The sequence below is a fragment of the Drosophila suzukii genome, chromosome 3, assembly GCF_043229965.1.
Source record: "Drosophila suzukii chromosome 3, CBGP_Dsuzu_IsoJpt1.0, whole genome shotgun sequence".
Lineage (NCBI taxonomy): Eukaryota > Metazoa > Arthropoda > Insecta > Diptera > Drosophilidae > Drosophila > Drosophila suzukii.
In genome coordinates, this window is record NC_092082.1 from 23,254,419 (window position 1) to 23,281,199 (window position 26,781).

The 26,781-nt window shown below is 39.0% G+C and overlaps 2 protein-coding genes across 2 annotated transcripts; one reads left to right on the top strand and one right to left on the bottom strand.

The window, feature by feature from the left end:
- Nucleotides 1-71: 71 nt before the first annotated feature.
- On the bottom strand, nt 72-26,394 carry LOC118877345 (uncharacterized). The gene is given in 8 exon segments (XM_036815729.3): nt 72-2,308; nt 2,743-2,814; nt 4,184-4,243; nt 6,416-6,523; nt 8,569-8,654; nt 9,179-9,266; nt 11,209-11,503; nt 26,108-26,394. Coding segments are annotated over 7 exon segments (1,473 nt in total). The 5' UTR covers nt 11,317-11,503; nt 26,108-26,394; the 3' UTR covers nt 72-1,357.
- LOC108020755 (uncharacterized) lies at nt 3,106-4,148 on the top strand. The gene is made up of 3 exons (XM_017089133.4): nt 3,106-3,436; nt 3,494-3,670; nt 3,820-4,148. The coding sequence occupies exons 1-3, from the start codon at nt 3,218-3,220 to the stop codon at nt 4,096-4,098; spliced, it is 675 nt and encodes a 224-aa protein (XP_016944622.4). The 5' UTR covers nt 3,106-3,217; the 3' UTR covers nt 4,099-4,148.
- Nucleotides 26,395-26,781: the final 387 nt, after the last annotated feature.

A 26,781-nucleotide genomic window follows, 5' to 3' on the forward strand; every position in this document is an offset into this window, starting at 1 on the left:
GCGGTCGTGTTTGCGGGCTGATATCGGCACTTGTTGATGCTTTGATTGCTTCACGTGTCCCCAGATTCGGCTGCTTCATTCCCACCGCTGGCATTATCATTTAATTAGTTTTGGCGCCCGTGATTAGACTGATTCCCGGGAGTGGGGACAAATTAAATACTTGTGATCCGGCTGGAGCTTCAACCTCTTTCACGTGCCCAGCACGTTTGGTTTTCGCTCAATAATGGATGTTGGTCTTCTTTCACAAATATCAAGTGTTTATTATTGGTTTATCGTAAGGTATACATCAACTCACATTTATTGGTTAGTTTTAAACTGGCTTCTAGTGTGTTTTGGCGCAACTGTACTTAATATCACTTACTATATATACAACATTTATAGATATGGTTTTATTTCGCTTATTTTCTTGTACGTCACTGACATCAACTTGAGATAGCTGGAAGTATTTACAAAGTAATTTCCTAACCACTTCACAAACATTTTAATCGTTTAACGTTTCTGTCAAATCTTGTTTTTATTGTTTCTGTGACTTTTGCTCGGGCTGTTTATTTTTACCTTATTTGGATAGACATGCGATTTATTTAATTTAATTATTTTAAAGCTTTTGTTTGGGCTTTGCAATAAAGTGGCTTTTGTCTGTTAACTTAATACTGGAGAGTATTTTGTCCTTATTAACAGAAAAATGTTTCATTTATCTCTTGGAGAGGTCTTTAATATGTTATGGATTTTTTATCTTTTTGGATATGAAATTTACTTTTAATATGTTTAAACATTTAGAGTTACTGCTATTATTGTTCTTACTATTACTGACATTTTGCTAACTTTGACCTTTATTTGACGTATTTACAGTAAGAGTTTTGCATTGGTGACTTGAAAATTATTTTTTTCAAAGCGAGTTGACTGAAAATTATCTACGTTTAATAGATTGTTCAGAAATCTTTTAGGACTTTATTTAAATTCATGGTAAAAGACTATATAAATAGAATAAACCAGATAGTTTCGGATTTTAAATATTTAGCTAAAATATATTAATGTTTAGAATATTTGGAGATTTTGAAAGAAATCATTCAATTGAGTATATTTAAGGACTTCAAAACAAGCTCAAAATGGTTCTATGTTACTGCAACCCATAATTTCATAAAAGTATTAATGTTGCGACATGAGTTATTTTTATTCGGCGTTGTTAAAGCATTAGCTAAAGATTTTTGTTTAATAATATTTTTGTCTAAGTTATTTACATTTAAAGCTGTAATCTATCTGGCATTTAAAGGGTACTTTTTTATATTTATCTTTTTATCTTTAGAACAAATCTTGTTATGTGGCCTTGGAAGCAACATTTCAAAGAGGGGTTTCTGGTCTACAGGAATATGGCGATCTGGGCGTATATCTCCACGGCCACCAGGAGGCCCATTATGGACAGATTTACAGCGCAGTAGACGCGTCGCAGTGGACGTCGGCGCTGACGCTGACCACAACATTGACCACGGAGGCGGACGCCCTTCGGCCACCCAGGTTCCAGATGCTGGCCCTCGTCAGGATCGCCGTCGTCGTCGGTCTCACTTCCGCTTCCGGTTCTGATGTTGCAGTTGCTGGCGCTGTCGCAGTCGCAGTCGCTGTGATTATGGCACTTTCCCCGGTCGTTTGTACCACTGGACCTATCACTTCCCTCTGCCCCAATGGCTGCATTTCCATTTCCGGTTCCCGATTTGCATGGCGGCCAATGTCAAACCGACGCCATCGACGAACTGCTGTCATAGGCCACCAAAAGCGAATCGTTCTCATCGCTGCCGCTCCCCGCACTCTTCTCCGACTCGTTGATGACCTCCAGTTGCGTTTGGGGTCGGGCGATTTTGTACTTGTTGTGCCGCTTGTTGATCAGCACGCTGCGGATGTTGTTGTTGGTGCGACGGCTCCCGCTCCTCTGACCCTTGACCTTGACCACAGCGGATCGAGGCTTGGACCGCGATCTGCCTGCCCTGGCTGCCCCCAACATGCTGCAGTCCGCATCGTCCTGCTGCAGGCCCAACTGCTGCTGCTCCGCCAGCTCGTCATCGTCGTAGTAATCGTAGTAGTCGTCGTAGTCATAGCCCACCTCGTCCTCCGTGTCCAGGCCATCGCCATAGGCCTCGTCGTCGTCGTCGTCATCGTTGTCATCGTCGTACTCAAAGTCGAAATCGAAGATGGCGCAGCATCCGCCGGAAGTCGCCTCGATGCTATGGCGACGTCTTGACCGCTTGCTGTACGTGTATGTGTGCGGCTTGTTCGTACTAACACTCTTATACATCGGCGCGAAAATTGCGGTCTTGGCCTGAGGAAATAAGAGGATATCAAACGATTTGGGTCGGGAATTAGTACAGGTGATTAACGTGATTAATACTCATATTAATTAGTAATATAAGTTAATTACCAGAAGAAAATAAATATCTATAATGGACAGTGATGGCAAAGGAATTCTCTGAGACAAAAATTAGGCTTAAAGGACGTGAGCCCTTAAATAATTATGGCGCAGGGCACATGCACGGAAAATAAAATAGATAGTGAAAAGCTTCGGGGTTATTTATAAGGAGTTACTTATTCCCCAAAATAAATCCCAAAACAATGATATGGTGGTATTTAGTTCTCTTTTAGATTATAATCGCAGTTATAAAAGACATGTAAATTCCTTGACCAGCATTGGCTAAATAAATCATAAATCTCTTGGCAACCCCGCCTCTATCATTGGGTGTTGATTAATTGACTTACCTCAGGTCCTCGCCAAGTAATTCCAGAACGCACCAGGTTGTAGAAGCGCAGCACTCCCCACATGGCCAGCACCTGTTCCAATAGAAATGCAAAAAATTGAGTACCATAAATATCCATTAGATAAAATCCCACCCCGCAGATACACTCGCACACACTCGACCTTTTTCCTAGAAATCCATGAGATAACATTTTTATGCTGCGTAAATGGACTAATGGACTTAGCTAGTAATTAAATTATTTATTACATGTATTGATTAAGCCTTGTGTGGGCTGTGCGCACAGCCAATTAGCCTCTATTGTTATTGAATGACGCGTAAGCCGTTCGAAAGATATATAAGTGCCAATTTTGGTGTCACCCCTGCTTTGTTTCTATATTCAACTTGTGTCAACTTAAAATATTTCTTAAATTTCGTGTAAGGAACAGTTTGGTTTGTAGTATTTGTATTTACGAACTGCTTTTCAATCGCGTTACTTGATGTTCAAATTTATACCATTTAAATATCACCTGTGCGCCCTAGGAAGTTCTTATGATGTAATAGCGGACGCCTGCAGGGACAAAACAAAGTTCTTTAGCTTTGTGGACTCTAGACCATGGAGAAGTTTCAGGCGCAACGTGGAGAATTTCCTAGAGTGCGACATAAACACTTATCACATATATTATTGGTTCGTCCTAATATTCAGTATTTATGGAGTGGTGGGTTTTGAAAAAATCACAATCGCAACTTGAGCTAATCTATTGAACCTCCCACAGATACAAAGTCTCTTTCGATTCTCGCGGTTACTCTTCACCAAGGAGACGTTTGGAAATTCTATGTGGCACAATAATAGATTCCACGTGTTTCCTCCGAAAATGGTCAGAAGATTCAGCGTTCTAACCGCTTTTATACTAACGAATATCTGGGCGACTTTGTTGTATGCTGCTTTGTTTGTAAGTGCTTATATTTACAGAGAAGGTTTTCAAGCCAGCAGAATATTTGATTAATAGTTATTACTTTGTGGATCTTTAAGATACCACTTGGGTATACCTATACACCATTTTCATTAACTGGTACTAAGTAATTTTTTAAATTTTCCTAGGTGTCACCACGTCACATGGCACCATGGCTGTGGGTCCAATTGATAACACTCGCTTGGCATCTGGTAGCGTCGTTTATGAAATCCCTGCTGGGGAGTATGAAAGGTAACCGAACTCGGACCACAATCTATCTGACCGTGTATGTGGTGAACATATGGCTTGTCTATCAGTCCAAGAGGGCGTTTACCATAGCCCTAAAGCAGGATACTCCAGAAAAGCTGATGCTCTGTTCGCGATACATACACCCTTTACTAAACTATTTTAATGGCATACCAATGTGAAAACTGAAGGCGCTATTTTCGTTGAATTATACTATGTATACACTCCCATAGCTTTTAGTATTTCAATAATATTTATCCAACTTACGTTTATTAGGGCTCGAGCAACAAAGAAAGCCACCTCGGCTTTGCACATGGCATCAAATTGCTGAAAATAAAAGGGTTATTTAAATTAATTATGAATTGTTTCTAATTTTTTCACGAGTAGTTGGCCCGCAAAAGCCAAACAAACAACTGAAAATATAGTTGCGAAAATAGTTGGCTGCCTTCTGCTTTGGAAAGCAATTTGCAAGGGCGAAGTAAAAGTTTCTAGCGTGAAAATGGAAAGTTTGACTTAGAACAGAAGCGAATTAAATTAATTCAAGCGGTTTAGCTGGCGCCATAAATTAAATCTCAAATTTCAGAGGAAGCCGTAAGTGGCAAACCACTTTAAGGTACTTTTAATTGTTTGAAAATATACGAGTTTTAAGGGTAAGCTTAAAATAATTTCTGAAATATGTGTCTAGCGCATATTCCATAATCGCAAATGAAAAACATAAAAGTCCTGGGCAAATGATTGGAAAATTCTACAAAAAAACTTCAAACAACAAATTAGTAAAAACCCAGACCATAACGCAAAACTTTGCTATGCCAAAACAGAGAAAAATGAATTTTTACCTTCTGGATTGCAATAAATTATGCATGAGGTGACAATTTTCCGGGAGAAAAAACTTTCCGTGTCCCCCGGCTAGGCGGAAAAACAAACGAAACGAGAACCGTAGGAAAGCAGAACACGTTCGTAATAGAAAAAGCCGAACAGCAAAAACAAATGCCGTGCGACACAGACAAATGTAAAATACTAAGGGAAAATGGTGCAGAAAAATGCCCAACTCATTGCATATGTGCAGACGGAACAGATCCTCGTGGCTGTATAGACCTAGATACGTTTGTATCTGCGTTTGGGTACGGCTGGTCTTTGAGTTTTCCGACCCCTCCCCCGGCTTTCCCGACACGCCCCCTTTCCACCGCCCTTTGTGGCGCTTTGACTTTGTCGCTTGTTTTAAGTGCGAGTGTGTAGAGGGCCCTTGTTCGTCTGTTTGACTCTGAATTTTTATGCGAGGGGGTTTGTTTGTATCCCCTGTTTTTCTATTTTTTAGAGGGGTTCTGTGCGCTTCATTTGTTGCAGAAAGGCACTTCGGCAGGACGTTAAAAATGAGTTAGTCAGTGGAAAAAAATAAAGGGCGAAAATGGGTAAACTAAAATTATATATTTTGAAATTTATTTAAAAGGATATGATCTAAGTAGACATATAAATTAATTATAAAAATCATATTTAATATGCCCTTAATTATTTCAATTAATACATTTCATAGTTTTCGCATTATGCGAAATTAGAGATGGGGATATCAGTTCGATAGTCAACAAGACAACGGCATGGCCACACTAAATCCACAGGGTGACCAGGTCCAACAAAAAGGTATGTCATTCTTTTAAACATAACACTATTAAAACCAAAAATAAATTTAAAAAAAGAAAGAGTATCTGAACAAAATATTAAAAAAGTCTAGCAGTTTAAATATATAAATGAAATAACAAATTATCAATTTCTAATTATATAATTATAATTGTTAATATTAGAACAGAGAGCTGAGCACATGACTATACCCATTTAGCTTATTGAACATAAATTTACATCAATGTTTTTATTTAAATATATAGTTTTGTTTATTATTCACAGACTAAGAGGCACCCCCAAAGTAACTCAAACTTTTGATAAACCATTTGTGGTCTCTATTGCCCTAGATCGAACATCTGTGGCTTGTTGTCTATTCAACTCCGCCACGAGACCTTTTCCGTTTCCGGTTTCCCTTTGCCCCTTTTCAATTCAGGGCCTGTTGCACATGGGAGTGTGTTTACACTCGCCTGCCAACTTCATTCAACGTTCTTGCCGGCAATGCATTCAACTGTCGCCAACTTCCGACCATAAGCCACAGCCAGTAGGTCTTCGCTTTTGTTTGATTCTGGCATTTTAGCATAAAGGAAGCCACCAACTTTTTACATATGTAGCGGATTCGGTTTGATTTGTTGTCGCTGAAGGCCTTGTGTAATTTATTTGTTTGCCTTGCCGTTGATGCCCATTGATTTATGCCAGGCGCCGAGCGGCGGCGCAATTGATAGTCTGCTTATGCAACGAGGAGCAGGACCCCCGATGGGACTGGGTCCTTTGTGCGAGATGTTTTTCATTAGACAAATGGTTCCCACAGCAGGTCGGAATGAAAACATCCTCAATATGCATGGAAAACATCTCGCCGCGCCCCCGGGAATCCGACGGAACACTCACCTTATTTACATGATCGCGCAGAACATTGGAGTAGACCATGGCGACAGCTTCCAGGGCCATAAATGTTATATAGCCAATTATCCAGGGTACAATTAGTCCGGGGTTCTCCTATGGAAACGCGAAAAACAAGAACCATCAATATATTGCCATTAGGAAATAAAGTGGTTGAAGAGGGGCCACAAAACCAGTACCTGGATAGAACTGAAGCTATTGATTTCATGGCTATACTATAAAATATGGCTCGGATGTGGGTGTTAAAAAGCGTGAGTGCGGTGCAATTTATCTCGCCACGGCGGTAAAACCCCTGATTGGATTTTTTGGGGCTTTTTCATGTGCTACAAATTTTTGCTGAGCACGTTGGGAATTCTGATGTGCAGCTGACAGTTTTTGGCCACAACGTTTTGCATCGCAATTTTGTGGGCCATAGAAAATGTATTTTGTCAGCGGATTACATTTTAATATTGACTGCAAGCTTGCCTAATTTATGAAAATCTATGTAATCCCATAACGAACATTTTATTTACGTGGAGAGTGAATTTATTCAATGACGAACTATTTTCAGCGAATTCAATGGTCAAGGTTATTGGAAGCTTTAAGTTTTCAATGAGCTGGTTTGAGAAGGGGTTGATTGGGTTTCCTGGGGTGTATAAAATTGTTTGAATACAAGTTCAGCTAAAGCATTTAAAATAATACTATTTACCTCCAACTGCAGCCATTTTCATTTAAATTTGAAAAATAAATTTAAAGGTATGAAACCAATGCTTGTAATTTTAATTGCCCTAATGTAATTAAGTGTAATATTATCTATCTTATCTTCTTGTCAGTTAATCTACACAGCAATTCCACATTAATAAAGGACTTTAGAAATATCAAATAGCTGTCAAATAATGGCATTCTAAATCTTTTGTTTAAGCTCGCATTTCAATACACAATTTGTATGTCTATTATTTGGAGAGCTCAAATGCAGGCTTTAATGTGTGTGATTTGAACCCACCCCATTAGAGCTTGTAAGGAAAACAATGAAATGTTTATCTATTATATAAGCCATCAACCTCAATTTCGGCCGCAACTTTTGCTTGTTTCCCCTCGCATTTGTTGTCCAAATACTCGTTTAGCCTAATTAAGAACCAATGCTCTATGCATTATTTAATGGCCATCAGCTGCGGGCTCTCAGCTCGAGTGACTAAGAATGGGACGCCTATTAGCGAAGTGCAATTAATTTGACCATTAAGCGGACTTGGTAACATTTTCATTTCCCTTCGGCAGGGCATGGCACTCGTTTTGGCTGGAAATCTCGCTTCTTTTTTGGCTGTCAGAGGGAAAATTAAAAAATTCCACAATATGTAGCTGGCAATTGCTCAGCAACAAAACCCGAGCTGAATTCGGGCTATGCAATCCCTATCCCCGTCAAGGGTCCTGGCAGCTCGGTTCCAGTTGAGTCAGTCCTGCGCCAATTGTGTGACAAATTGTCCACATTTTCGTGCCGCTGTCAATAGCATTGCTGGGTTTTTCTGGGGCGGTCGTGGTCCTACTAGGAATTCTACAGACGCTCGCACATGCACAGGGTTTTAAATATTCAGTTCTGTATATTAAAGTAAATATTATATTTAAATAACACAAATATTCACCTCTTTCAGTACTAAAAAATCATTTCTTATCTTAACTTTAAAGATCATAATTGTTTCGACTAACTAAATTTGTTGGTTAACTTTGTAGTCAAATTCCAAGGACAAATAACTTGGAAAGGGGCTTACCTATTAAAATAATATTAATTCCTAAAAGATTTAATGTTGGATGCTGTTTATTAATCGACAAAAAACACACTCTTTATCAAGATATTCCCAATTTGTGTAGTGTACATTTGGGCGCCCCACGTGTAACATTTCGCACTCCAAAAATCATATTAGAATTCTGAGGAGGCAACCAGGCGGTATGAGCGCTTTGCGTAATTTACATTTGAATGTGCTTTGTTTGCTCTGTTTGGTAAACATTTCCCGGCGCTCAGGCCAGGCACAATGCGCATAATTTGCGGATATTTGACTTTGAGTCGTTCGATTTGTGTGGGGGGGGGGGTTTTGTGTTTTGTGTTTGGGCCAACAATGCGCTTAGTATTGTAAAATGCTCAAAGCCTTTAATCAAACAAGAGAACTCACCCGACATATTCCAAATATTAACACAATGCTCAGCAATATCATGGACATTTGTGTGCCGATAATGGCGAAGTATGCTATTTGAACACCTGCAATGAATAAATATAAGCCAAGATTAAGACGTAGTTCAATAAAGAGAAACTGATTAAAACGATAGCTTGCAAAAATTTATAAGAGCCAAAACAAGATTTGTAAATTTATCGACTAAACGCTTTTGAAAACTAGTTTATAGCTTGTAAAATTATTTATTGAAATGTAAACCAATTAATCAAATAGCCATTATCAATTTAACGCTTTGCGAAAACAAGAATGAAAAATCACCACTTAAAGTTTGATCCCATTAATCAAAAATTAAGTGTCGCTCTCATATTTCATAAAGGAGAATACATATATTATATTGCACTCATATTGCAGATACAGCACCAAATTGTATTCCTTGGTGGGTAATGTGCCTCCGTTCTCATCTACATTTAATTTATTTATTAAAGTGGCTTTATTTATTATGTGGCTGCTTGTTGTTTCAGTATTCGGGTTTATAGCCGCTTTGGGTTTTGGCTCGAACCAGCTTCTGTGTGCTTAATTACCAGGCAGAGTTCCCGAACTCTGAACTTACCGTAGTAGACATCCTGCAGATCGGCCGACTTGTGCATGTTGACATTAATGCGCCACGAGTATATTAGTACGATTAGGAGCGATATATTCTAAAAGACAAAATACAGAATGAGTCACCGGAGAAATGGGAAATGTGTGTGGCGAACATGGCACGCATATGCAGTGAGCACCCGCATATAAAATGGTTCATGGGTCATCAAAGTCCCTCATGTTTCTCCTCCCCGACTTTCCCCTTTTTAACCCAACTCTTTTCGCTGTTTTTGCTCAACACGTTTTTACTTTTAAACGGGTCTGAACCCAATTTGATTTTAGGGTCTGAGGTGTTGGCTCGGGTTTTCTGCTAATTAATCCGTGAAAATGTTTCCGTGTCGGATGTCTCTCGACTGTAAGGTAATAAGTTCCTGAAATTTGATTCCCATTTAATGGGACATTATGCAACTCAACTTTTTTTAATATAGGGAAAGACATTAAAGGATGTTGCAGATTAACATGAACCCTCTACAGTTTGGAATATTTAAATGTTTTAGATTCTAAGGTAAACAAGTTAAGAAGACAAGATATTTATACGATTTCTAATAGAATAAGGTACAGTACTTTCGAAACATCAAGAAAAATATAAGACGAAATGAAAATCTACTTTAACATAAATTTAGAAGTTAACTACCTGTTACTTTGACTTAATGAATCTACAAAAGTACTTTAAAGGTGGGAATCCGTTTTGCAAAACCGATAATCCCTGGGGCAAGGCAGGTTTAGTATACCAGCAACGACTATGATAAACAAATGCGAAATGGCGTGCTCTTAGGACACATCCATTATGTGTCGTGACTGCACTCCCCGTAGTAACTCTCCCCCCGCAGGAAGCCCCCTCCGAGCCCTTAACCCCGACTTATGCTAAACACGTAACGCTTACTTGGCCAGGAAGTGGGGCTCAGGGGGAAATCTCTCTTGTTACGTCCGAGGTTGTGCTCGTAACTGCCATAAAATGCAGCACTAATTGCAGAAGCCAAACACTTAAGTTCTCTCCTTAAACAAAAACTAATTTACTCGCCACGAGTTGGTAACTGGCATTGCAAGGGGTATAATATGTCTATTGTTTGCCGCCAAGTTGCATTGCATTATATTTCTTGTAATTGTCTCCGGCGCTCCATTGTCCTTACAAGAAGTGTGCAAAATAATGTGGAAAGCCCCAAGCACGATTTGCCCATTAACATAAATTAAAAGCCATAACGAGCATCATGTAATTGTAATTTATACATGCCACAAGTCGAAAGATGAGAGGAACGAGTACTAGTTTGGTCTATCCATTTGGTAAGTTCTCTGGGGCAGGGATATTTTTTATTTTCCACCCAGGAGGTTGGTTAAGACCGAAGTCGGGAAGATTATCGGTGTACCATATTTAAATTGTATTACCTCCGATTCAAACAGAGCTACGAACTATGGAAGATTATGGTATGGTATTTTAAGTATCTTACTTTTTTTAAATCTTGTAAGTTATATCAAAGAATGTGTCCCTAAATTAAAAAATATTTTTTATTTTCATAGCAATACAAATAAATAATGTTTTTAAGCACCTAGAATTTATATATCGAGTGGGATTGTTTAAGAAATGTTAATACAAACTTGTAATGTTTTATTGCTTTATTTAAACTGAATTTGTATACGGAATGCTGTGGCTTTAAATATTTGTTCTATAGCCAATAGCATTTTTTTAAGCATCGTAAGCCTACCAAACACCCCTCGCTGGTCATGGGAATATTCCCAGCCCTTCATAATAATAATGACGTTGAGGTATGCCACGGCACATTCAGAATGGTTGCAAAAAACCCTCGTCGCGGACACTTGTCTATTAATTACGCCACAATTAACAGGCGAATATAATACCAGCTGCAACTACTGATTTCGTGCCCCTGTTTTTATTCGCGGCTTTTTCTTTTCATACCTGACATTTGCAACTAACGAGAACCAAATTACATACTTGTCACATTGCGTATACGCCCCCTGCGGCAGCCCATCCCCACAAACACTTACTATTGTGTAAATTGCACTTGTTATGGCCAAATTTTTGGCATGCAACATGCGACAGCAACGTGTGCCGCCGGTTAGCGGTCCATATGGATACAAAATGACGGACTTCATTTTCAGTTGCCTGTTTGTATTATTTTTGGCTTTTTCCCAGGCTTTTTTCCGCTCAGCGACGGCAGGACAACTTTTTGAGTTTCGCTTTCATTACGCGGACATCGCGGGATCAGGTCGCCGATGAGGCTGCTTCCCTCGGGCTGGTTATTATCCTCGTTCCGGGGACTTCCATTAAAAAATAGTTCGCCTGAAAAAATACGAGATAAATGGAAGGCTTTAAAAGTCATTCGCATAAATTGAGTGTTTGAGTGCTGTTTTGGTATGCGGCGCAGCTATTTGCTCGCTTTTTCCCAAAAACCAATCAATAGTTAAACATTTTCCATTCGCCATTCAATATTGAGCATTTATTTTATTTGTGCATTTTATTGCGAAAATTTGTTCGACTTGGATGTGTGTGGCCGTGTAAATATCTCATGATTGCACACAACGGACTTTGGCTCGGTCCTGGCCAAAAAATGCATGCAAAAAGCGTAGTTTTGTGCAAGATCTGGCCCAAAACCCACTGAGCTGAAAAACAATTTGTGGAAAACCATGAAGCAAAAAAATTTGTCAGCTTGAAATTACATGCTCCACTACTAATTAAAAATAAATATGATCATTTGGTGGCATCAGCTTCGATAAATTTATTAGGAAAAATAAAAATATATCAATGTGTTTTTACACCTTTAAGCACAGCTCCAAATCAAAGTTTAAGTTCGAGGAATTGAGCACCACAAGCTGAAGGCCTTTAAGCCTTTTGTTGGCGGGCTTCCCTCAAATCATCCATCTGCTTCCAGGCCAGATAACATAACCACTTTAAAGCCATCTTCTCCATCATCTGACTATCGATTTTCATGAATTATCCTCCTCAGTTCCACTACAATAGCACTTAAGTTGCGGTGCTCTATCTGGCAAAGTTTTTCAACATTTCCAGCAAATGCTTTTCGTGTTCGCCAGACTCGCGAGTGATTCGCCCTCACTTGTCCAATCAACTGACAGCCAAAACATGGGAAACTCAAGCGTTTCGGCGAGCGTTTGGGTAATTAATGATGGGAAAAGGAAATACGCGCCACGGAATTGTCAGTTTTTGACAGATATCACTTGATGGGCTGTGCGAAAACTTACTTAATCACCGCCAAACAAATCTCTAAGATGTTTTCAATTAGTTACTGCTTAACTAATTACAGATCAGCAGACGGGAGAGAAGAGAACATGATTGATAGTGCGGCGCGAAGTGTACAAAATCCAACTCATTTTAATTGACCTCAAAAAAGAAGATAGCATTTCACTTTCGCCCGCATTTCACTGCGTGTAAACACACTCATATTCGCACATTCCGAGGGGCGTTGGGGGCAAGGACTCGCAAGGACACAGCGCTATAGAACATGTAACGCTCTGCTGAGCATATTGAATGGATAACATCCCCCTGCCAGAAGTGTACCAACTAGAACTCATCCCATGGAAACGGAACTCGCATTGTAAAATGTTTACGGTGTCGTAAAATATCAGTAACAAATGTGAAACCAGTGGCACACAAGCATAGGCACACATAAAAGTCAAAAAAGATAAGAAAATAGGCCAGCAGAAGAATCGCTGGCCAAATAACAATAACAGAACAATGCAACAAGAAAACGGGCTCTTTGAACGCCCTTCAAGGCATTGTAAACTGATTGTTTGTTTGTTAAAATGGTGAGAAATACAAAATCCCAATAGGAACAAATTTTGGATTGCTATTAATAATATTTTGTTTTATAATTTAATATTTGTTCAACTTTAATTTTTGTTGAATATATAGAATCAGAAAGAATTCGACCTAAACTGCTTATGGGTGGAATAGAAAATGCTTTATTAAATGCTCTCTGCATTTGCAACATTTTTTTAAGACCTGCTCCACAAAAAATTCATTTCCAAAATATTTGAAATATTTTACTATTTTATAATCGAACACTTGTTAAATTAAATTGAACTTAAAACAAAAAAATACTTTCAATGCAATATATTTGACAAGGTACACCCTCATAAGTTTATCCCCCCATATAGATCCATTTTATAATAGAACACTTTTCAAATTAAATGTAATCTAAAAACAAAAAGAAATCAACCTTTTATTGGTGCTAAAATACTGTGAACGCAGTATATTTGTCATGGTACACCCTCTTAAGCTTATCCTGCTATCCAATTATGATCCTTTTAAAGCCATTTTGTTATGGAACCGAGTTTAAAAGCTTTTTGCATTTTGCATTTTGCAAAGGCATTGGCTCGGAGTCAAGTGGGCCCGCATATTGCAAACATCAAGTACTTTTCATATCGGCGCCCCAGGCAGAACCGCCGGCACCCCTTCCCCCAAGAACGACACAATGAAAATCAATAAAAAATATCGCATTACTTTGGGCTTTGTTTCGGTGTTGTTTTTTGTTTGGCTCTGTTTGCCCTATTGTTTGTGTCGATATCGGCGTATGATTGATTTCGGGACACACGCAACGTCCTTCTAGGCACGAAAAATGTTGCATAACTACACGTAACCACCGGGGAAAAAATAAAATTTCGAATTGCAGTGGGTGACAGCAGCTGTGACAGATTTGAAGGCTTTTGCGGTGGGGAAGAGGGCTCTACAAAAACGCTAGTCAACAAATTCGATTCAATAAGCGCCTCACATCATATTTACCTTTTTGCCCCATTGAAATGGGGAGAAATACCCGATATTTTTGGGGGATCGGAGCGAAAGGGGGCTGGGGCATAAGCCTCTCAGGGGACCCTATATGCATGGAAATGACTCTGCCGGTTGTTGGCTTCCCTCTAAGCGCATTACCATCTCCATCTGTGTGGGCGTTTCGATGGGTTCCATTGGGTTTGGACTTGGTTTTGGGGCTGGCAAAGATATATGGCAATCGGTCCATATGCTGTTCATAAAATGCCAATAAATTAGGAATAATTGAGAGATGGTGTGTCGTTAAATTGGTTTGCTTTTTGCGATTTTATTGTGTGCTGCTCACAGTGTTTAATGTGTTTTCGATTCATTGGTCAACGTTATATGATTGCATGATATTGGATAGGAAATTTCCAAGCCCATTTTTCGGTTAGGGTATCTCATTTGAAACATAAACATGGCTCTGATTAATATGCACAAAAATTGCATAATATTGGATTACATACTATTTTGTATTTGCTTTCTTTTCATATTTATTTGCATTTATCTATGGATTTTTGTGGAAATAAGTAAACACAATTTTTTCATACCTAAATAAATACAAATGCAGTTTGTTAAATACCAATGTATGAACATGAGGATAATATATAAATAAATGTAAAGTATTGCATACCACAAAAACCCTGGGGGATTTATTTCTGTAACCATATCATCCTAAAGCCTCCTCAAATTTTATTTACCGCCTTCCACATAGCCAAACTCTTTTCGAAATGAACCCAGAACGTTGGATTCCGTTCCATCTGAGATCTTGGCTTAAATCTGTGGTCATATGTTTCAGTGGGTCATACTCGGGAGTAAAGGACTATCCGCCCACCGACGTGGGATGTCGCGGTTAATTGCGCATTTGGCCGGGTTATGTTCAGATAATCGTCACATAAAGACGTTTCATTGTTGTTTGGGGTTTGGCAACAGCGGCAAATACGTGTCTAACATAACCGGAGGGGCAGCTTCTAATAGGACCCCTTCCACCTCCGGAGAGTCCCCACAGCCCGGGGATAATATTTGCTTAACAAACATTAAAGTTGTTTTGGCCCTTTGTTTCATTTCTGTTTATTCGGCTAATTTATGCTACGCCTTATTGCTTACTTTGCCGTCACGCCATAATGTTACGACTTGGCCGCAGCTTAGCTTTCTTGGCCAGAACTTTGTTGGTTTGGTTTCTTGGGTTTGTACAGCGGGGCCTAAATGTTGATTTCCAAGGGCCTCTTTGTATTCCCGGGCGTTTGGCCAGCGTCGAGCACTCATTATGATTCATTGTTGCCTGCAGGAGTCAAAAGGTAGAACGACTAAAAAGATTTATTAGCACCAGGCTCCATAATGAAGTTCTTTAGTTGAGTTAATGTTTCAGCATTTAGACATGCTGGCCATGTCAAAGGCTTTCTGTTATCCGGGATAAGAATAGGAAAGGGAGGGAGCAGAGAAACAGATTGGAAATCCTTTGGGTTAGTAATCCTGGCATGCCATGGAATTCCATTGCAAGGGATTTGTATGGCGGAATGGAATTGAAGTCCTTCTAAGCCCTGTTGTGTAAGAACTTTGGGAGCAATATTTATTCAACTAACGACCAATTACTTCCATACACATAGAAAAAGGGTTAGAGCGAGTGTTCTCAAAATTTGTTACGAATCACTAGGTTTTCGAAATAACAATATTATTTTAGGACTCTAAAAGTATGCAGGGAATAGAGAAAGCCATCTTACCAAATGAATTCATTGTACTTCTAGGTTTAAAATATAGCGTTGCATACTTTTAGGTACCTTAAAAAATATATTTAAAAGTACTTTAAAAATCCCATTGATCTGTGGGCACCCCCTTATATACGCCTATCAATTTTATGTTCTATGATACTCGGATTAAAATAAATCCATCAAAACTATTACTGACTTAGGATAGCTTGATATATTTCTGCCTCTGTATGAAGACCTTTCTTTCGTCGGCCTGAAATGAAAGTTCTCATTTATAGAGATGGCTTCACTTTCCCCTTCAATCCGGCTTTCAATTTTCCATCCATTTTCGTGCCCTGTAATTGAAGTTTTCTGTTTGTTTTTCTTGCGCCAGAGCTATCCGCAAGGAACTGTCATAAGAAACCTTTTCCGCTGCCCTCCGCAAAAGTTGATTATTACTTATAGACTTCCAGACCCTGGACTGTAATCACTGGACACACTGAAAACTGGCTTAGACCCTCTTTTCCGCTCTTTCACCGCCGTCCTAGATAAAAATTACTATTAAAATGCCAGCGGCGGATGGGAAACAAGGAAGAAAAGCAATGATGGGAGAAGCAAATATGAGAAAAATCTCATTTACAGCACAGCCTTAAAATGGCAAACAAAAATCTCAAATAAACAACACAAAACCCAAATAGTCAACATCGAGTTCGAAAGCCCAAAGTCCCGGACCCCAAAGCCAAATCCGAAATAGCCGCAGATAGTTGGACAAACATTGGCCAAATGCCAGAGATCTGATGGCCTTGATTATTTCCTTCTGATGCTATTGGCTTCATTTTGATAAGAATATATGACATAGTTTTTTTAAAATTGGAGTACAACTTTAATAAGATCGAGGTGATGGCTAAAAAGCTTTAGAACTTCGATAGAGAGCAATAGAGAGATGAGCTCTTTAGGAATTTAAGTTCTGGTTTAATTAGGCGGCTTAAATAGATTTTAAGGATATATCAAGAAAATTAAATAAATTGTAGGTCATTATTTAATTTTCCAGTCACTGGTGTAGGATTTTAAAAAGAATAAGTTCAAAAGTATTCATACATAAGTAAAAGGGCTTTAAAATTACTTTTAAATGACATTTGTGGGTGCTTAAAAGTATGCAACAATATAATTTAATCTCAGAAGTGCAATGCATTATTCAATAAGACGATTATCCTTAGTCTCTGTATACTTTTGACATCTAAAATGATATTGTAACAAAATATTTTATGGGAATTATTTTTAAATTTAAAGAAATCTAATTAACTTTAAAATGACAGCGCAATTAACATGTACAACATAGGTACATAATTGCAAAAATGTGTCAAAGCTTAAGACCTATTAAAAGAAAAGTCTAAGCTATAACCTATTATAAATACGAGCCGAAAATACTTTTCATCAGCTTTAATGCTGATTTATGTCAACCGCAGACGCACGGCCGAAATCCCAAGAAAGGGCCAAAAGTTTATCCAGCGAAAACCTCGGATCATCAACAGTCATGGAGTTTCCTGCGGCTGCCAGCCAGTTTGCCTGCCGTCATCTTAGATAAAAAGGCATAAATCGCAGAATGCGTGCTCCATAAAGGTCTTTTGATTAAATGAATCCATTTATTAGGCGAGGTAAAGACAATGTCATGACACCTCTCTAGCCCAGTCGTGCAAGAGGTTAATGTTGCCATACGAGGGGCGGTAAAACAATTTCTTTAAAAGGCCCGCGAACTCCCGAGTCCTGAGTTATGATGGCGAAGGCTGCCAGACTGAAGCCACAGACCCCACAGACCACGCCGGATCCCAGCCCCTATATCCCCCTGAAAAAGGAGCCCCTGCAAGGGCAAGTAAACACAAACAAATTTTTAAATTTGTAAACACGGCGAACGAGTGAAAGTTAACAAAATGAAGCCAACAACGCGCAACGAAACCACTTGGCAATGTCGACAGGCGCCATCGCTGACGCGGCTCTCCATCGCCGGTTGCCACTGCCATTTGCCACTTTGCGATTTGCGATTTGCGTCGCACGCACACTCGATTAGGGGGTGTGGCAAGATGGGCGGAGGGTTCGGAGGTCACAGGTCGCGGGTCGAGCGGCCTGGGTGGTAACAGGAAATCCGGCAATTTTTGGATTTTTCGCAAACAGCCAAACAAAATAAACAGCATGGCACATGTATCCTATCCCTAAAAGGAATCTGAGATTTTAAAGAAAATCTCAAAAGTACAATTTGCGGAAAGATGGAGTATGCTGGAAAAATAAATAAATATAATATGCTGTGTTGAGCGAAAAGCTCAACCAAAAAAGCCTAGACATTTGATAAAACAATTTCAATTTCCATATGTGATCTTTATTTATTTACCAATTAAATTCAGTGTGTTACAACTGAGATGAATCTGGGGTTTTGGAGGGTTCATTAACAAAGCTATCGTTTGAACGGCATTCTCCCTGTTAAATAAATATGAATATACAGAAAATATTATTTATTCGCTAAAGGTAAGTACATTTTGAATAGAAATATTTATTTCATAGAAATTTTGATTTTATGTTAAAAATCAAACGAAATCTTTAATTCTATATACAGCTTATATGTATTATCTTTTGAAATGATTTTTGTACAAAGCTCCATATTGGTTCAATTGAATTTTACAAATTATTTAAGTACATTGAACAAGATTTAAATACTTTCAGCTTTTTTAAACTTATTGGTATTTACAAAAATTTAATTAAAACCCAAGTTGATTGCTTGACGGATCAAATTTCCCCAATCACACAAAATGGCATGTGGGTAAACGTATCTTCTGTTGACTTTCTTAGAGCTCTCAAGATTAGGCCCGCCTTCGGGCCCGCTTTCTCACCCCGCCCGCGTGGGCGTTTAATGGCACACTCGGCGTATGCGTAATATGCCTTGCTCATATGCCACTACGTTCCTGCAGCGGCATTTGCATAATTTGCCGGCGAGCCGAGCACATTGCTATCATTTAGACCAGCCAGCCTGTCTGAGTTAGTAAATTGCGCATACGCCACATAAGCCTCAGTTGCGTGGGATTTTTTGTATTCCGTGCGTTTGGATGGCTCAAGAAAAGGTGAGGCCGTAGGAGGGTATTGCTGACAAATTGAGCCAAACAGGAGTGGGCAAAATCCAGAGTGAAATTGGCAAGAGCAACAGGTAGGGGATAATAATTTGATGGGCTGGCTGGGATCTCAGGAAATGACTTGCTCTCGCTTTAATTCGACCCTTGTTTGTTGAGGATAACTTTGCAGGATTAAACTTATTACATTTTCTTTAAATGAATCCCTTTAAAAAACACCCTCTTAAACCCCGGAGAACCCCTGAGATGATAATCCCCTCCACAAAAAACCCTTTGCAATCCAATTAAATTTATTCTGTTGCTTGTTTTGGGTGAAAGCTAAAAAATCACCTGTCTCATCCCCTTAAAATCAAATTTAGCCTCAACTTAAGCCACAAATTTATGTACTTGAGGCCACCAGGATAAGAAAAAGAAAAACTAAAAAAACTTTAAGACAACACAAAAAGTTTATCAGAGAGTCCTGGGCCTAAGCAGAGCCCAAATAATTTGCCACAAAACTAGAGAATGACAAGGCCACCAGCCTCATGAAACTGTCAACTGGGCTCCCATCCCCATCCCCTGCAGCCCCATTCAACTTTTTGGGGCCAAATGCAAAGTTGAGCTCAGTCAGTTGAGCTGAGTTCTGTGGAACTTTTCGGTAACCGCAAAATGACTTGGAGCACTTTTTCCCAGAGCCCGCACACAACTGACATATTAAAGTCCACTTAGACTAATTGCAAAAGCATGAAACCAAAAAATGAGACAGGACCTCCATCTCCACCGGCGAAGCTGCATAAATTCGGATTATGCCCTAATTTATGCGTCGCGAACAACTGAGAGCTGAAGGCAATTAAAGTTGCCTGTCGCCAGCTGCTCCCTCTACAGCGCCAAATTTGACTGATTAAGTGCGACGCAGTCGAGTCAAGTGGGCGAGTATTTGATTTCCCCGCTTTACGATCCCGGCGTACATATAGATATATACTTTCCCGACACTGCAGCTGCAGGCAATTGTCGTCTACCCGAAACTTTGCTCAGTTTTCTCCTCCAAAGTTCTGTTGGTTTTATGTGGGCCACGTGTTGTTCAGTTGGCTGTTTTAGCCTCGTTGCTTTTATTGTTACTTTTCTTGATGTTTTGATACCCCCAATACCCTGCCGTTTTTTGGGACAAAACTCAAGCGACTTTGAGATTTTTATGTGAGACTTTGGTTCTTGAATCTGTTTCGTGAAGAAACTGCGGAATAATTGTTTCTAATTACAGGATAAGCAATGATCTTTTGAAATGAAAGACAATGGTTCGCAGATTGAAAAAATTATGTCAATTTGTTTCGAAATACTTGGTTCATAAAAGTTTTGTTTATGTTTGACCTAGTTTTCGGAATCTTGAGCTTAACCAATGTTAAACTAAACCGTAACTTATATATAAGAGGCTGCCTCACATACCACTAGGGGCTTTAAATCACTTTTAAAAGTCTTTTAAGTTGTCTAAAAGTATGCAGTGAATAAAAATGTTTAGTTTAAAATATAACTTTGCATACTTTTAGACACCTAAGACATGACATTTAAAAGTGATTTTAAAATTCTAACGATTTGGTAACATCACATGAAATTTATAACCCAAACAATTTCTACAACACCTGTATTACACAAAATAGGGCACGTCAGAAACATTAGATATATTTTAGATGCTACCTAAATTTCTGGTTCCTTAATTTTAAAACAAAAATATATACCATAAGACACTCAAGTGTATTACACTCTTCGGTCAAACAAGTTAGCCCTATTTCCTCGCTGTTTTACTTTTGGCCAGACTGCTGTTTCGGCTGCTGAAGACGTTTCTGTATATAAGACGTCTTCTTTTGATGTTGCCGTGAAACAATTGTGGCGTATTTTTTACTTGTTTGCTTCGGGACCGCCGTCTGATTTGATGACCTTGTCGGAGAAATGGGTTTGTTTTATGAGCGGGCTCGCAGAATTTCTGACGGGGTGAGATGTCTGCCTAGATTTGGTCTGCTTTTGAAATGGAAATGCTCCGCATCTGTTCCCGAAATGTGGGCAACAAAATTGAATTATTTCCGCATACGTAATGAGCGCTGCTTTTAGGAGTTTCTGCAAAAAACCATATAATCGATCCACCACAAACTTGTGAGATTGAGTTGCATGGCATGGGTTTGACAAGGGTTCAGAATAGTTTGCCTTTTCTTAGTAAAAACAAGTGTATATCATAAGTTCAATTCAAATTTTAAGATACAAAGATGACATTTTATACGATGAAGAGTGAACTAGAGATCTGATTTTCATTTGGTATGAGTCACACAAACTTTCCCCTTCGATTTTCGACCTCTCCGCAGTGATTCTTAATTAATCCCAAAACCCTGAAACTGGCACATCCCTTCACATTTGAGACCCTCTGAATCCTGTCCAGCTGAAGAGCCACTCAGTCGTTGACTGAGGCTCGTCTCGCCTTCCAATTGAGTGCGGAGTACCAAAAAAGGAGAATTTGCATATTTTATTAAATTCCCGCACAAATATCCAATCAATAATGTAGTATGCCATTCGCCGTATCCGGATTTCCTTGCCTGCCCTGCTGCCCTTGCCCTTTGAGCACGGACCAGAGGCAAAGCCGTGGCAAATTAAGTATGCATACGTATTCAAATGGCTCACAAGCCGAAACATACACAGAGATATTGAAAGTCGAAGAGGGGGATGGGTATGGATTGGGATAGGATGGGTGGAGGGGTAGCTTCGGCCGTATGCCCAAGAGGGAGATATTTGGTTTTTTCCAGATCCGCACCTCTGGACTCCCGAATGCCCATACCCTCGTCCTCAGCTTCTTTGTGGGCAAGGCAAATCATTAAGGACGCCGATTCCTCCTCTCATCACCGGTCGGTCTGTACTACACTTGGAAAATTATCACTCTACTAATCAATCTACATTTTTCCACTTTATTACAATATGTTCTTCCTGTAATACCCTTTTAATAACTTGATTATCTTTTTATTGTGGGTTTTTCTTTATTGTTTTATCAGTTATGAGATTTTATTATACCATTTTATTAAATTGTGTTCTCCCTTTAATACTCTTTTAATAACTTGGTTATCTTTTTATTGTGGGGCTTTGTTTATTGTTTTATCAGCTTTGAGATTTTTTGGGCCAGTTGATATCCCCATCATTTTTTACTTATCTGACGTCAGAATAATCCAAAACGTATTGATAAGAAACATCATGTCATTATATCCCAAATATCACTGCCATTTTCTGGCTTCCGATAAGGTGGCTATTATTATAAGTATAAATATTTTGATCGCAATGTTTTATTAACTTATAAACGATTTGATTGGCAAATATAAATGATATAATAGTTTTTAGAACTAAAGCTAGCATAAGAAGTTATAGTACCAGCTGCAGGGCCTTTGGGCATGTTTATTAAAACTTTTAATAAACAAGTTAAATCAGTTGAATGTACCAACCGATTTATTAAATATTTTCTAAGAGTGCATCTGGGCTTTTCTTTTTATTTGGCCTTTGTTTCTCCGGTTTGTCGCCACGCGAGAAATTTGGCACACTATCGATGGGGCGGCGAATGATACGGAATTTTTCCGGGGCGGAGTTGGGTGGTAGATGCAAATGAATACAAACAAAATACCGCAAGCAGAAAAGATTATGCCCGGCATAAAAATAAATTAATGGTCGTGGCGTGTGTGTGACTGTGAGGGAGTGTGTGTGGAGGGCAAGGACAAAGAAATGCCTCGCCTCAGGGGGTGTTGTAATAAGCCAGGACCCCCGACCCCATTGGTCAGCATTTCTTTTTTCTCTTTATAATTTGCCATGCGTAATTTCCTCGACTTCTTTCATACGTAAATATTTAATTTCCTTAATTTTGAAGGACCCTATTCGGGGGTCCCCGCCTGCTCTCCTTTGCCTTTTTGGCTAGCTTTTTATTTCATTATTTATTGTTTTGCATTTCATCGCCGGGGCTTTAATGTTTATTGGTCTTCGTGCCAGCCAAAGTCCGATTTCAGCTGGTCATACGCGGCGTATGCGCAACGTTCTTAGCACTGCGTGAGTTTGGGAAAGTAAAGTGTGCAAAGTGCTGTCAAAAGTTAAGACCCGACACTTTCGCTCGTTATTTTGTTGCCGAGTTCTTTATAGTTTTTTTAAGTCCTCAAGTGCTGAGAATATGAAGTGAGAGCTTGAGTGCTAAAATGTGGAAAATCTTACTATTTAAAAAAAACTGCACTTAGAAAAAACTCCTGAAATCAAGTACAAACAGTCTTGATTTAAGAACAAATTACTTCTCAACATTTTGAGAACGTTTGTACTGGAAAGGTTCTAAATTGAGCACAATATGGATTTAAATATTGATCAACTTCCAAAACACCCATCTATTTCTCTGAAAGTGCTTGGTATATATATCTCGATTATCAAATTTAAGTTTGTACTTCTTGTTTCTTCTACTAGTTCATAATTAAAACATAATTTAAATTCACTATGTATGTATATTGATTTAAGAATTTATTAATAAACCGTACTTTTTTTTAGTACAAATATGACTTGATTTAAGAATAATGACTTGATTGTAGACCGAACAGTTCTAAAAAATTACTGAAATCAAGTATTTTCTGTCTTAAAAATTCGTACTTTAAAGAAAGAATACTTATTTCTTTTTTGAGTGCATCCGAGTAACTGTGTTTTATTCCATTTATTCTTCATTACATTACCTTCAAATTGGATATGAAATGCACATATTGTTCAAGCACACTGACTCATTTCCGATTTCCTGGCAAGGACATTTTGAACCCTTCTCATTGTTTAAGGACTCCGTAAGTCCTCCGAAAAAGATTTGCACTTTAGTGCAAAGAAGTGCAGAGACGAAACTTTTGCGCGCCATTTTATTAGTGCCCCAAAGAGAGAAAGTAAAGTTGAAAGTGCGCAGAGCATTTTTCTTGATTTCCATTTTTGTGCAGTTTTCCCGCACTTATTTTTGCCCATCCGAAGTGAACTAAACTTAAACGCATTGGCATCCGTTTCTGGTCGAAAGCGGTTTATTGCTAAAGAAAGAACTTAAATAAAGTGGAATTACTTGTTTCAGGAGCAGCAGAAAGGCAGGGGCGAGGACTTCCAAGAGCTGTCGAGTCTATTCGAAATAAGTATTTTGCATATTCATTCTGCGCTACTTTGTCGCCACTTGAAAATTGCGATTGACGGCCAACTCTTCAGCTGATGGAAAAGTTTTCGGGCCAAGAGCCCCATCCCAACCGTCTTCCGTAATAGTTTCCAGGCTTTAGATTTCCTTCAATTAATTCTCTTTTAATAGGAGTTCATTGCGGAACTGGTAATATCTTGGGCATTACATTTCGCCCTGAATAATTCAATAAATATTTTCATTTCCAATTATGGCAAACAGCGTAGCTTTTCTGGGGATTTTCCTGGCCATTAAAGTTTCCCCCAACTGTATTAATTGCCGCTAAAACTTGCAGGGAACGAAAATATTATTTTATGTATTTTTTTCGGAAGCCATCGTTGATATTAAGAAAAGTTTGCCATGGCTTTTGCCTGGTTCGCTGGGTGTTGGCGTGGGCTGTTCCACTAATGAGCCTATTGTTTGGCAGATAAAACGTGGCTAACTTGGGGCCCAGAGGAACAGGAAATAGCTGTTGTTGGCGCCGAAGTTGTTGGCATTAGCAGAAGGGTTGGGCCTCGGGCTGGAAAACTTTGGGTGGCCAATTGACGCGGGATGATTCAGAAGTTTGTGGGACTTGAATTTGAGATTGGCGCACGAAGTTAAAAAACGCATTATATATTATCCTAACTTCGAGATCTTGTACTGCACCTTGTACTAGTTACCTTTGCTTAAATAAAATCTATAATTTTGTTTTCCTTTTTATTAATAATAGCACATACATTTATAAATTCATGTATTCGTTATAATTGTTTAGCTGACCCAAAAATGGGTTTGCCAAATTTCTGAACAACTATGGTTGCTACTTTTATTTAAAAGTTTTTGTTTTCCCAATATTGGGTTTCTTAGAGCTTATTTAATAACCAAATGAGTGAGTATCATTATAATTTTCTAATTTTATTTCCAACATTTTTCTCCGGCATATTTATCTTTTCATATTTCGGCAAAACGCATTTCATTTAGAGAGTACCCACCACCACCACATTTCAAATAGCTCTCTATCCCATGAATTTTTAATTTGAGGTTTACTTTTGCGCTTGGTGTGCCCGTCATGAATGCAGTTAATTGTTTTCAGTTTAAATTACTATTAGTTTTTCACAAACTCTGCCAACAGCTGGCAAAACATTTTGCCCACTCCCATGACTGTCCCCCATTCAGCCCCCCTTCTACTCATCCGGTTTTCCTCCGCCTCTGTTACAGTCTTTGGGGTCCTTGGCGATCTCCTTTAAAACGAAAGCGAAACTGAAATTGTAATTAAATTTTTGCCAATTCGTTTAATTGAGTTTTAAGCCGCAACTTCTGAATGCCCGAAATTGAAAGTCCCTCCCAGCCGCAGCCGCTTTTTTAGCCACTGCTTAAATATTTTTTGCCTGAGGTTGGCTCGTCTGTGGTTTTTATTATATTTTTTGTGCATATTTTGAGACCGCTCCTTGTGACTGTTTGCGCTGTAATTAAGTGCGTCTAATTTGTGTTAAGCGCTGTGCCACTTGAGCATCGCTTTATTTTCCTCCTCCGAATTTATTTTTTAACCCGACGCTGCTCCTGTGTGCTCAACTTAAGCCCAGACTGGCTGGAAAATTCGAAAGACCGATTTCGGAGTGGGTAAACGGAGGTCTGAACGCGGCTTTAAAGGTTGTCTGGGTACAAACTGCCGGTAAATTGCCACTTCCCCTGGGAATTTCATGTTTTTTGTGAGTCGCAGGCGGACCAAATACAACATTTTTTGAGTGATTTCTGTATGTGATTCCGGTGCGCTTCGCAGAGTTTTGAAGGAGAATTAAGGGTTGGATTCCATGAAGGTAGTATCAGATTTTAAATGGAGAGGTTTTTGATGTAATAAAAAATAATGAAAGTGATTTTGACATTGATAAGAGTTGCTGGTGCTGTAAATTTAATACCTACTTAGACTCTCCCTAATTAAATTTAGTGGTTCATTAGAAACTCAAATGTTGATTGGTTATTTCTTGATTAACATAATCTTAGTAAATGGCTTACTTTTTCAAACTTTTAAGCCATCAGTTTATTTTTATCTCATTGTGCATTCAAACTTTTTCTCGCTCGTTAGCTCAAGCCCTTCGTAATTAAACCTTTTCCTATGCCTTTTTTAGATATTTCTTTTATCCGCAACAGTCGACTTTAATTACAGTTCTTAACTCCTTTCTGGACTCACCTCATTTGCTGGGCTTGAATTTAATAATTCACCAATTAAAAAGTTTTCTTGAGTTTTTCACTTTGCACTAGGGAAACACTTTCTGTGTGCTAACAATTTTTCCAGGTTTTCCCCACTCACAAATATTTGTTTATCCTATTTGTTTGTTCGCACTTTCTACCGGCAATTGGCGGTGAGAATTTCGTCTCTTTTCCGGGATGTTATTTTCTTGAGTTCGGTATTGTTGTTCTTGGTTGGTTTTAGCCACGATTGCAGCTCTCGGATTTTGCTGCTATCGTTACGCGTTCGAAACGGTAACTGCTCGAGTTTTTATCAGTGCGCCTCGTTTATAAGGAAAACCCGAGCGGAGCTTTTCCCGAGGAGCTTTTCCTTTCGCGAGAGCACTGAAAAGCCAGCAAAAGAGAACAATTTTGACCAATTTGCGGGTTTTGACCAAATCACAGGATTTCTTACCCTCTGTTTGCCGTCAATTGTTTTAAGTGCAACATATCGGAGAAAGTCAAACACAAACATTTCACATTCTTGGCAGTTTGTGTTCCATGCTTCCTGGGAAAAGCGGAGGCAAACAGAGTGCAGGAAAAAGTGCATGCAAATCATTTCTAGCTTATAAATTATGCAGGTGCGAAGAGCAAACAGTGTCTGCCAAAAAACGGAGGAAAAGCTGGAAATAGTGC